Raw genomic sequence first — 12,701 nt, forward strand, 5'->3', positions numbered from 1 at the left:
GTCTTCTAATAGATGCCTTGTTCTCACTGCAGTTGAGGAAATAAACAATCCTGCCTAGTATAAGAAAAGATCATTTTGAACACGAGCCGCTGAGACCAGCTGCTGAAATACTCTCATACTTAGAACCTTTGTCATTGCACAAAGAGTGTGTACAATAAGTAAGCAACAATGCTTTAAAAGTAATATTTTATTGATTATTTTCCAGTAAAGTGCCATGAGAACTCCCTACAACCTCCCGAGATTAACACGGGAGGTCTTGCAATTCCCAAAGATGATCCTCTTGAAAGATAACATTTTAAAAAGGCGGGAAATGTAAACACAAACAATTAAGTTGTGATTTCAAGAGTGCGCACACCCATGTCTTCCAATGATGCATCACCGTCCGTCCGGGAAACGGCGCGTGGGCCTTGCTAAATGATGTATGATGATGATGTCGTCTCCTCGGTCAACAGCGTTTGTTTCTGCCTTCCTTCCTTCCCCGCTGCAGGCCATCTGTGTGGGCCCAGAGAACCTGCAGGTCATGTACCCGGCCATCTTTGAACAGCTGCTACTCTTCGTGGAGTTCTCCTGCAAGCCTCCGCAGTATGGCAGGATGGAAACCAAACACGTGGCCAATGCCAAATACAACCAGGTAACATTTCATCGTCAACCGTGCCAGGGTTTGTTTGTTTTTTGTCTCTTTTGCATCCTCCTAACCTGGCATAAGCTTGACCGGATATCATGGCCATCCATTTGCGATCTTGAAACATATTCCCTTCCTCATTACTCTAACCCAGCTTGAAGGCACAAAAATATACAGTCATCTTGAGCTTTTTTTTTTTTTGGGGGGGGGGGGGGCACAAACTGTTAGAGACTGATTGATTTTCATTCAACATAAAAAAAAAAAAATAAATTGTCATTGTATGTTCGACTTTTGAAGTTCCACTTAAGTTTTAAAATCCAGCATGTGCTTCCTCATCTTCATCTTAACACTAGCAGGCTGAGACAATCATGCAAAAAAAAAAACATTTGTGAAAATAAAAACAGATATAAAAAGTATCATTCAAAAATTAAATACGAAAAAATTAATATGAATGGCAATAAAAGCAACACTATATTATATATATATATTTAAAAAAAATAAAAATAAATGGTAAAATAAATAGAAATAAATATCAATCAATCAATAAAAACGCTCTGCTTTGACAATTATTTTATGTTGCAGACGCTCTGTCAGGTCAAAATGTTATTTAAATGAGGGGGCGTTCTTAAGCGTGTTTTGGGTTGGGCTGCGCCATTGCCATCTGCCATGTTGTCGAGCAACTCAAGTCGCAAGTCGTGGTGACAGTGGACAAGATAGTCGTCCATTGCTGGAGCTCTTCATGCAAGCTGGCGAGACTTTCTTGTTCGCCGACCCGCTCACACTAGGCAGTTTGCAACATTTGAATAACATTTCGACCTGACAGAGCGTCTGCAGCATGAAATAAATAAATGTGCAAGAGCAGAACATTTTTATTTATTGATTGATATTCAATTCCATTTACATATTTAATTTTGTATTTATTTTGACATTTACTTTTATATTTATTTTTAATTTTTGAATCTCATTTTTAATTTTTGTATTGGTTTACTTTTATTTATTTATTTAGGGATGTGTGTGTATATATATATATATATATATATATATATATATATATATATATATATATATATATATATAGTTGTTTTTATTTCCATTTATATATATTTTTTGCCTTAAATTTTTTAATTATAATTTTTATATCTGTTTTTATTTTCACTTATATATATTTTTTGTCTTAAATTTTTTAATTATAATTTTTATATCTGTTTTTATTTTCACTTTAATTCATTTATTTATTTTTAATTTTGGCAGTTTTGGTCCTCCATACAGCACCCCCTGATTTTGATCTCTCTTTAAATTGTTTAATTAAGGAGGGTCAAGCTAAATTCTTGCCCCAGCCATACTAATGTTGCGGGTGGCCTATATCGCTCTCATCCAACATTGTCCGCTCGCCGGTCAAACTGAATGTTTCCCCATAAATCTGTCTGGATGACTTAACCTCATTGAGACAACAAACCAATTTGAACTTGAATTACAATCTCTTCTTATTCTGTTTCTTGGGACTACTCACTGACTGGATAACCGTTTTAGATCCAGCTCTTTGCGCCGGTGAGTTTTATCATCCATCCCCTGTATTTGTAAGCTGCCGTACGTGTACTACTGCTCGTGTATTGCAGCTTGTCCTGGGTGGGCGGGATGAGCCATCACATTGCATGAGAGCGTCTCGCTCACTCCACGTTCTGCCTGCCGCTAACTTCCTATGCACTGTCATCTCCTCCCAATGTTTGTGTTTTTGTTGGTGTTTGTGTGGTTCTACTATTAAAAGGCACCCCTTGCTCGCCTCGCAGTATCTTGGCTGAGTTTGAGCTCATTTTAAGCTTTTAATTATTATTTTTTACAATTGATTTTACTAGTAGAAAGAAAGTGTTACGTAGACTATAAATTCATTTAAAAATTGTAAGGTAGAATACTAGAATTGTTTGGATTCTTTTTTCAAAATCATGTTGCGTAACTAAAAAAAAATTACACTTTTTGTTTTAGTCATTAAATTTCTAAATTAATTAATTCATGCTCTGTATTAGGTATGAAAATTTATATGAATTTCGGGAAAAAATGTGGTTGGCCGGGACACCATTTTGCACCTATAGCTACTGAACAGAAATTAGAGAGGAATTAACATAAAAATATATATATATATATATATATAAATATAAATTTGAAATCATTTTTAACAAAATAATAAATGTGAAATATCTTCAGGCAGATGGCAACAAGTTTATTTTTTATACGTTCAATTTAAATAATACTACATTTTAAAATGAAAAGAACACCTGTTTCTCCAAGAGTCTTTTTTCATCTTATTTTTGTAATTCCTTTTTTTTTTTTTTTTTTTTTTTTACTTTTTTTGCTCTTCCTGCTCTTCTTTGCTTTCTCTTTGTGGGATCAGTAACTGATGATGATGGCCGCATGACTCAACCTACTTATACACTGTTTACTCACGGTTCCAAATGCACAGCCCAAAAATACACGGCTCTGTTTTGAGTGACAGTGTCATTGAGGTATTAATTCTATATGTACTCTTATCATTGTTTGTGTGCACTGCATCATTATATTGTATTATTGTGGTGCACAATAATAAACCGCGTTAAAGCTGATACCTCCCTAACGCTGTCAATCAAAGCCGAGCCTTATGATCTTGTCACATTAAATTGTACACAAGTACAGTGATAATTACTTTTAGCACACAAATTTGTATGTGTGAAACTTCTGTGCTCATTAAAAATGTGTCTTAACTACTCACATTTTTATTTATGTGACCTAAAATAGAAATTGTGGCAGTCATTTTAAGATGGGTTACTAATGCCCGCTGTTTTCCCCGCCCCCCCTCCTTAAATGTGTCCCTCCTTGCAGGCGGAATGGGTTGCCTTAAACTACGTGCCCTTTGCTGAGCGCTCCCTGGAAGTGCTGGTGGAGCTGTACCATAAAACGGCGTGCCACAAGGCAGTCATCAATGAGAAGGTCCTGCAGAGCATCATTAAGGTGGGCCGGTGCAAACACGGGGAATGATGAGACGGAATTGGATTTATTCTTTTAAGTTGACTATGTTTTGGATTAGCCTTCATTACTGGAGTACTTAAGCAGAATTTTTGCGAGTCAAAAGCAAAATAAAATTGGCAAAGCGATGGCTCGTATCTCAAAGAACCTGCGAGTTGGGTCACTCACACCCATCTGGAGGTATTTTTGTTTGAATATTGCTGAGTCGTAAACTGTTTGGCCAGCACACTCATGTCTAGCTAAATGACGATGTTCTCCATTAGTGAAGTCGAAGTAGGTGTTTTCCATCTGCCGACAAAAGCAAAATGCCAACTTCGGCCTTGCCGCGTTGGGTTACTCCTAAATCTGTTATAAACAAATCATAGTAATTTCATGCGCAGATGTTTGACGCTTTCCACTTAGAGCAGCAAATCTTTTCTATGCATCTTTAAAAGTTGTTCCATGTGTGTGTCTTTTATTTTAATTTCCCAGGTCTGCGTTTTTCTTAAAGCTACCTTTAAGTGCTGTTCCTAAGCAACGTCCAACCAAAGAGCGTTAATTTGCCAAGAAATTGTGAAAAAGGGTTCCCCGTGGATGGACGTAAATGCCAAGCCCAACCCTATTTATCTCAATAACAACACGGCCAGCTGTTCCCTAAAAAGAAGACTGCCAAGAAATACACTTTTAGTTGTAATGAATGAAATTTCAGCTACTTACCACCACACATGTTCCCCATTGAGTGTCTTTAATTAAAATGGTTAGTTCCACATCTTCAAAAAAAATAAAAATTCAAAAGCCTGCATTGAAAAAACGCATGGAAAGATAAGCATTTTCTTCTGTGTAACTGCCGGCATGGCCTCAATCACAAAACCCATTCCTGTCTCCTCCCATCCTCCTCCAGACGCTGAGAATGCCCCTAGGTTTGAAGTACGCGTGTCCATCCGAGAGCACTTGGAAGCTGGCCGTCTCCTCCTTGCTCAAGGTTCTGTCCATCGGGCTGCCAGTGGCCCGCCAGCACTCCTCCTCGGGGAAGTTTGACACCATGTGGCCCGAGTTGGCCAACGCCTTTGAAGACTTTCTTTTTACCAAAAGGTAAAAGTGAAGATGGTATTTTTATACATGTGCTCTCGAGATGGGTATTTGAAGAATTTTTGGTACAGTCATTTCTGGACTATAAGGCGCACCTGACTATAAGGCGTGCTAGCTAAATTTAACCTGACTATAAGCCGCAGGGGTTTTTATGTTCTCGCTACTTTATTTTCCATAATATCTCTCCTACTGTATTTGGGCTCACTTGGTTTGTTTCGCTCTGCCTGACGCTCTTGCGCTTCCTTTATAGTGTGCCCCCTTGTGATCTGATGGATAAGCCGCACCTTTGTTTTAGCCGCAGGGTTGAATGCAATTGGAAAAAAGTAGCGGCTTGTAGTCCAGAAATTACTGTAATTTTTTTTTGCAGTTGTAGGTTCTCAAATGTGGGGCCATCTAATCGTATGCGACAGAATCACTGCTTCTCATTAATCACAATTATTCATCACCTTAAGGAAAACTATTTTTTGCACTACTTTTCAACAAACAATATGTATTTTATTAGGGGTGTCAGGTGATATTTTTTTGTAATCGAAATTAACTCTTTTACTGCTACACGTTATCCAAAACACAACCCTGACAGTGCCAGCCAATTTTGAGCATTTTAACTAATCTTTCAAGGCAAACAGAATATTTTGTGCTATAACTACATAAACATGGTGGGTACCAAATAAAAGATTGCGTTTCATTCTTTCATTAGAAAAAGAAAAAGTATGTTTCCACCTTATTCCGTTCTTTAGTAATCACCATTTGAAAATAGGTAATTTGAGTGACATTGAGCGAAAACCCTGCCCATTGAGAGAAAAAAAAAACATAGTAAACGTCAGTTAACGTTTTTGGCGGCATTCATTTGGATTTTACTATACGTCATCAAACGTTTTTGGCGGTAAAAGAGTTAATCACATGAATTAAATAGTTAACTCAGGATTAATCGCAAATTTTATATCTGTTCTGGGCCAATGGCTAGCCCGGTGTGTTGAGTACCCGCACGATGTGTAGAAGAGGCTCATCCCGATTCCCGGACTGTGAGGTCCTTTCCTACCTTTTTCGCCCCCATTTCCTGTCAGTTCTTCAGCTGTCCTATCAATTAAAAAAGGCTAAAAGCAATATATATATATATATATATATATATATATATTTTTTTTTTTTTTTAAATGTACAATAAAATATTTTTTCCCTTAGTTTTCGTACTCTTAACACAAAAGTGGGAAAAAAAATTAAGCTAATAGAAATATGGCTGCATGTTTTACTCATTGATACAGTAATTTTATAATAATTCATAAAATTTAGTTAAAATTAAAAAGATGTACTGTACTGTAAAAAAATGAGTGTGATATTCATTTGTGTTGAGGTCATTTTTCTGCCACTAGATGACATTCGTAAGATATTGGTGACAGCTCAAGTGCATTTCTCCACAAATATATGCATTATTATTACATTTATGAAATTTTGACGTGGATGTGTTGTGCTGCGTTGCGACTGGAATTCCCCCAGTACATGGCCGGTCATTAATCGCTCTAAATGAATGCACTAATTTTGACACCCCTAGTATTTTTAGTGCAAAATGCAACTTTAAATTGATGGATTGTCATTTAAAATATATATTTTTTAAATTACTCAAAATTTGAATTACCAAGGGCTAACTGAAAATATAAAAAAATACACTTTATGGCATTAGTACCTTTTGTCATGATGACAACCCGAGGTGAAGGCGTACCATTAACGCTGTTAAGTTTCAATAAATGACACATCTACCCATTCTATGTCCTGCCGTGTGGCTTTCAACTTAGCAAGTCTGCAAAAATGATAAATGTACAACAGTCATAAAAGAGGGAGACCATCAACTCAGGCCCTGCAGCAGCAGCAGCAAAGTGCATGCTTACTCCAAGAGGTTTTATTCCTGCAATGCTCTCAGCAGTGAAACATGAAACGACTCTCGTAAAGGCAGCCGAGGATCCAAACTAAATAAATACGCGGGCCAACTGTAACAAAGTAAAGTGGTTGATTGCAGTGCGATGATCCAGCATCTGAAAGCACCTTTAACGCCACGTTTCCATCTACTGGTACTCTACTATTCAGCAGTACCGTAGTTCGCTTGGTAATTGAACGAAAAAAGTCAACGCAATACAGTGCAACTGTAAAATATTCTGTAAATTTGCGACCTTACTACATAGCAAGAAAACGGTCAAAAAGGCAATGAACAGCACATTGACATTTTTAATCCCTCATTCATTTTAACGTAAACGTTATATTGTGGAGATGCGGGACGGTAAATCGTGTCTCTTTTACTTGTGCATTTTTTGACTGGCTTTTTCCCCATTCAAAGCATACAGCAACATTTCACACATTTTGTGTTTTTCTGATAGGCTTCCTTGCGATTGAAATGACAATATGTGGGTGTCACTGTTGAATGTTGGCTAATGGCGTTTATGTCAAAGGAAAGGCGGGGTGAAAAAGTCTAATGTAGTGCTTAGAAGTGTGATGTATGGGTCAGATATTTCCAGACAGTAAAATAAAAACTAATCTATTCCTTAAATAAGTCCAAAACAGCAAAGCCACACAAATGCCACCTTTGGTTCCTAGTGATTTAACTCATTAACTGCCATTGACGGCTATAGACGTCATAAATTCATTTTAACTCTTTCTATTAGTTAAAAAAAAAATCCACTTTTGTTAACAAGAGTGTGAAAACCTAGAAAACGTTTTTTGTTGTACATTTAGAACAGATATCAAATTTGTGATTAATCGTGAGTTAACTAGTGAAGTCATGTGATTAATTACGATTTTCAAAAATTAATTACCTGACACCCCTAGTTTTTAATAATCTTTTCTTTAAAAAAAAAAAAAATCATAATAATTGTAATTATATTTTTTCCAATTTTTAATAATCTTAATAAAAAAAAAGAACATTATAAAAAATTAGGGGCGCCAGGCGATTACCATTTCAACCGTAATTAATCGCATGACTTCACTAGTTAGCTCACGATTAATCACAAATTTTATATCCATTCTAATACAATAAAAAAAATCTAGGTTTTCATACTCTTGTTAACAAAAGTGGGAAAAATGTTCAACTTATAGAAATAGTTCAAATTAATTTTCGACGTCTATAGCCGTCAATGGCAGTGAATGAGTTAAAATAATAATAATAATAAAGTCCTCAGCTCAATGATGAGACGTCATTTGTAGATTGGTATCATCAGACACTGTGAGTAGTCATCAAACTCAGTGAAAACTAAGTGTGAATTAACACGTTATGAGTTTCAAGATTAAAACAAAAGGCAGTGAAGCACAAAATATAGAATGACTTTTCATAAGCACAAAGAAAATGACCGCATTACAGTTTCCGCCGGAGCAAATGAAATATTCAAGACTACTTCTGCTTTGTCTCTTCTTTCTGGAATTTGGTTTGGGAATCAGGACTTCATCTGTGTCTTCGTCGTCCAAGTTGTATCAATTCAAAATGGCTTCAGACACACAACATCGATCTTTATTGATGACTTGATATATGTCTGGCTTCTCCCTTTTTGTGTACTAGTGTCTATCAATGTTTTTTTTCAGAATTACACTTAAAATATGTGCTTTACAGCTCGCCTCCGGATAACTTGTCCATTCAGGAATTTCAGAAGAATGAAGCCATTGATGTGGAGGTAGGTTAATAAATAGAAATAGGAACGCACCATATTTGACTTGTGAAGACCCGTCTTTTGTTTGTGACGGCATGTGTTGTTTTCGTCTCCGATTAGGTGGTCCAGCTGATCAGCACGGAGATTTTACCGTTTGCCAATTTCATCCCCAAAGACTTTGTGGGTCAGATCATGGCTATGCTCAACAAAGGATCCATCCACTCACAGTCGCCTTCGTTCACAGGTGAGATGGGACCATTTTAACCTCTGACTGATATGGCGTTCAAATAAAACATTTATCACCAATAATCTGATTTTAAATCTTTAAATCTTTTTTTTTTTTCAATAACAAGTTCTGCTTTTTCTGTTTCCTGGTTCTGAAATTGTCTTTATTTTCTCCTGATGCCAAACAAGCTTGGAAATAAGTTGGCCAGTTGCCCATCCCTGGTCTTCACTGTGTGTGTGTGTATCTATCGACAGAAGCGGAAATCGACGTGCGCATGAGGGAGGAGTTTTCCAAGGTGTGTTTCGAGACGCTGTTGCAGTTTTCCTTCAGCAACAAAGCGTCCACGCCGCAGGAGGGCTTCATCTCGCGCATGGCGCTCTCCGTGCTCCTCAAAAGGTCCCAGGATGTCCTGCAGCGCTACGTCGAGGACGAGCGCTTGAGTGGACGTTGCCCCCTGCCCAGGTAGGCGCATACAACCTCCTGCCCGTGACAAAATAATTTAGAAAACAGCCTTTTGTAATAATGATTATTTCTAGGGGTGTCCGAATTAGTATGTTAATTTTGAGTTAATTTATAGTTCCTTTAACACCGTTAATTTTCTTCAATGACCATCCCTGACTTGTCTAGTCTGTACTGAGGGAATTCCAGTCGCAGCGCAGCAGACACGCCCGCGTCAAAATTTAGCAGTAATAAATGTAATAATAATGCGTATATTTGTGGAGACTGGTGTCAAGTTGTATTTTACAGTTTTAAAAACGTGCCGAATTTCACAAGTTAATTCATGTTAAAGATTAGATAGCTCTTATTATGAAAAGAAAAATGCACTGAGCTGTTACCAATGTCTTACAAATGCAATTATGCCATCTCGTGGCAGAAAGATGACCAGGTCACAAATCAATATCGCACTAGTTTTTTACAGTACAGTGACTGTATCAATGACTAAAAGATGCAGCCATATATCTATTTCTATCGATTTTTCCCACTTATGTTAACAAGCTTATGAAAACTTAAAAAAATAATAATAATTATCGTGCATTTAGAACCGATATAAAATTTGTGATTAATCGTGAATTAACTATTGATGAAATGCGGTTAATTACAATTTAAAAAATGTAATCACCTGACACCCATAATTATTTCATATTTTTCTTTTCAGGCAACAAGTGACCGAGATCATCTTTGTGCTCAAGGCCATCAGTACTTTGATGGACTCGCTGAAGAAGACCCAGCCCGAAAACGGTGCGTATATATGACATAATATGAAAAGCTCCGAGTCCTCAATGCCAGCATCTTTGTATTCCTTTGTGTGTCAAGAATACAAACTGTCAAATGACTTTCATCTCCAGTCTGGTTCGTTTGTTCCCAACAAGGTCAATAACAGGAAATTATTATTTTTTTCTTTCTTTCTTTCTTTCTTTTTTTTTTTTTTAACACCTCAGCAGATTAATCTGAGACACTTTTCAAAATTGTGTTCTTGGGACGCCCTTGGAGATGTTTGTCGGCCTTCATTTTGAGCAAAACTCATTTCCATATGCCTGTGGGGATGATTTCTTAGATTGCTTTCCTTCACTATTAATTGACGTGTTTTTTTTTTTAACTCCTCCTCCTCCCTCCACAGTGGACGACAACACGTGGGCTCAGGTGATCGCCTTGTACCCCACTCTGGTGGAGTGCATCACATGCTCTTCCTCGGAGGTGAGCTCGGCCCTGAAGGAGGCCCTGGGGCCCTTTAAGGACTTCATGCAGCCCCCCATCTCCAGAGTCCACAATGGAGACTCCTGACTTTGTTTTGTTTTTTCATGATGAAGAAATCTTGAATGTGTCTTCTTGATCCAGGTGCTTTATAAGTGCTCACTCACACACACTCACTCACACACACACACACACACACACACACAAACTCCACTCGAGCCACATCCACAGTGACATGAGGTTGACCCAAAGTGACCTGAGAGGCCAAAGCAGATGATTGCTCGTTCATTGGCTGTTCCGGTATCCTCCTCCCTCATTCTCATAAGCAGACTGACCACACTCGATGTACAGCGTGAGGAAACGAGGGGGAGAAAATTAGGCCTTGTTGGTCTGAAAATGAACACTTTTTGTTTTCCAACAGTGGCGACTTTTATGCAAGGAAACAAATCTGAGCTGCAACATTCCATGTCATCTTTAGCCAGCCATCTGTGAAGGGACGTACGTACTGAAAATAAATGAGACAGTTCTACAATCTCCTTTCTGCCTTTTATTTTTTAGCAAGGACTGTAAAGATTACTGCCTAAAACTGATAAATAAATAAACAAAATACAATATAACTGTATATTTCTAATCAGTCGTCATGGGGAAGAATGTGCAAACAAAACAAGGAATTTGGCTAAATACAGTTTTGTTGTTGTTTCTATAGTTGTCTTAGTGACTTAGTGCTATTTTTTAATTGGCCAATGGGTTGCCAGTTGCCAGTTCTGTCTGAGCCTGATGAAATCTGCCTGGCAACAAGTTCCCAGTGACCAGGAAAGGCAAGCAATTTATCTCTTATCTTTTTAACCTATATTTAATTATCTACCAACATATTTATTCATCCATCTGTCAATCTGTCCATCCAGCTACAATATCATCTGTCTAGCCAAGCAGCTGTCTATTACCCATCTGTCATTCTATGTATGCCTTGCTCTATACATTAATCCATATCTCCATTTATTCACCCACCTAATCTGTTTTCTATCCGTCATCCATTGACCCATCTCTCAATGTATCCGGCTGTCTGCTTATGAATCAGTCCTCCAGCTCCCATTGGTTAGTACGTCCATCCTGCTCCATTTATCCAGCCATCTATCCATCCACACTTCCTATCCATCAGTCCCATCTAGTCATCAATGATCTATCTGCCACACATCTGTCCATCCATCTAGCTATCTGCAGTATCTATCGATCATAGGGTTGAATTTTGACTGGCAGTAGCCCTACATGGTTTTTCAGGATGAGATATTTAGGAATACAGTATTGTATATGTTTCATTTCTTTTTTTTTTGTACCTCATGTTTCACATAAAAATCTCGTACAATTTAAGGATATTATATTCGGATTTCTGTCTTCTATCAAATAAGAGCCACATTTGTTATTGATTTGTATGACTGTCCCCATACTAACCATGCATCTATCCGACTGTCCATCTAGCTATCTATTTACCATCTATTTATTCAGCCATCATGTATTGGCCCATCTGTCTATTCATCTATCCAACCATCTACCCACTCTATGCACGATTGCGCGCGCATCCTTTATGTGTGGGTCATACGAGGTGGACGGAGGGGGGCGGGGTGAGCAACACTGCGTGGGCGGGGCTTCGCTCTTTTATTTCAAGTCCACGCACGAGCGCCAAAGCCCCACAGGCGCACTACATGACTGACTACATCACACACGACTACAGCACCGCCGCGGAAGGACAGACGAGCGAGCGAGCGCTTGCACAAAATGGAGCCCGCCTCGTTCCTTTTGTCCACTCTATGACGACGTTTGGACCCCCCATTCTTCTCTTGTTTTTTTTTCTCTCCCGGTCGCCTGTTGTTGGCCGCGTACTGGCTGAGGTAGTAGTTTGTGCTGTTGTTTGGGTTGTGACTGTGCCCGCTATGGAGATGACTGCGCAAGCTACTGCCTTGCTAGTGCTAGCCTCGCGCTCCTCGCCGGGAAAGAAGACCCCCACCCCCCACCCCCTCCGGTTCCGCTTCCCGCCTTTTGACGCCGTTTCCAGGTAAATATATATTCAAAATGTCCACTTCTAGTTTGCTAAGCTAGTTCTGCGTCATGTTAGTGTTTCATTTGATTTCGAACCGACTTTATTCGCCTTTTTATTTTCGTGTGAAATCTCACTGTATCACGTTTGATGAAATAAAGTAGTTCACCGACCGTGGGAAAAACGACTACTTCCGTGTTTGCTTTTAAAAGACAGACCTTAAAATGGTGTCTCGTGTTATAAAAATGTGCCTTACGTCTGGAGAGGAGGTTGAGTGGAGTGTGTGTAATTTATGCAGCACGCCAGAATGTGTCTGGCGTGGCAGAAGGCATGTAGGTCAACGGCGCTGTTGCTATGTGGAGACGAGTGACGTGGCTCCGGCTGCCCACAAAGGTATCCCACAATACATCTGCTGCCTTCACGGACCTGCGTCGTGTCCTTTCA

At 38.6% G+C, this 12,701-nt stretch overlaps 1 protein-coding gene across 4 annotated transcripts in view; it reads left to right on the forward strand.

Moving 5' to 3' along the window:
* The window catches only part of mon2 (MON2 homolog, regulator of endosome-to-Golgi trafficking), a 55,192-nt gene extending 44,431 nt beyond the window's left edge, over positions 1-10,761 (forward strand). For 3 of the 4 annotated variants that reach the window (XM_077569230.1, XM_077569231.1, XM_077569228.1), the window contains 9 exons: positions 488-631; positions 2,153-2,170; positions 3,473-3,601; positions 4,497-4,687; positions 8,271-8,331; positions 8,428-8,551; positions 8,788-8,995; positions 9,690-9,772; positions 10,152-10,761. In XM_077569230.1, the coding sequence (XP_077425356.1) occupies positions 488-631; positions 2,153-2,170; positions 3,473-3,601; positions 4,497-4,687; positions 8,271-8,331; positions 8,428-8,551; positions 8,788-8,995; positions 9,690-9,772; positions 10,152-10,315 (1,122 nt within the window). In that variant the 3' untranslated portion in view covers positions 10,316-10,761. The remainder of the gene's footprint in view (positions 1-487; positions 632-2,152; positions 2,171-3,472; positions 3,602-4,496; positions 4,688-8,270; positions 8,332-8,427; positions 8,552-8,787; positions 8,996-9,689; positions 9,773-10,151) is intronic. The other variant, XM_077569229.1, reaches the window with a different exon arrangement.
* Positions 10,762-12,701: the final 1,940 nt, after the last annotated feature.

This window comes from Vanacampus margaritifer, chromosome 6 (assembly GCF_051991255.1).
Source record: "Vanacampus margaritifer isolate UIUO_Vmar chromosome 6, RoL_Vmar_1.0, whole genome shotgun sequence".
Lineage (NCBI taxonomy): Eukaryota > Metazoa > Chordata > Actinopteri > Syngnathiformes > Syngnathidae > Vanacampus > Vanacampus margaritifer.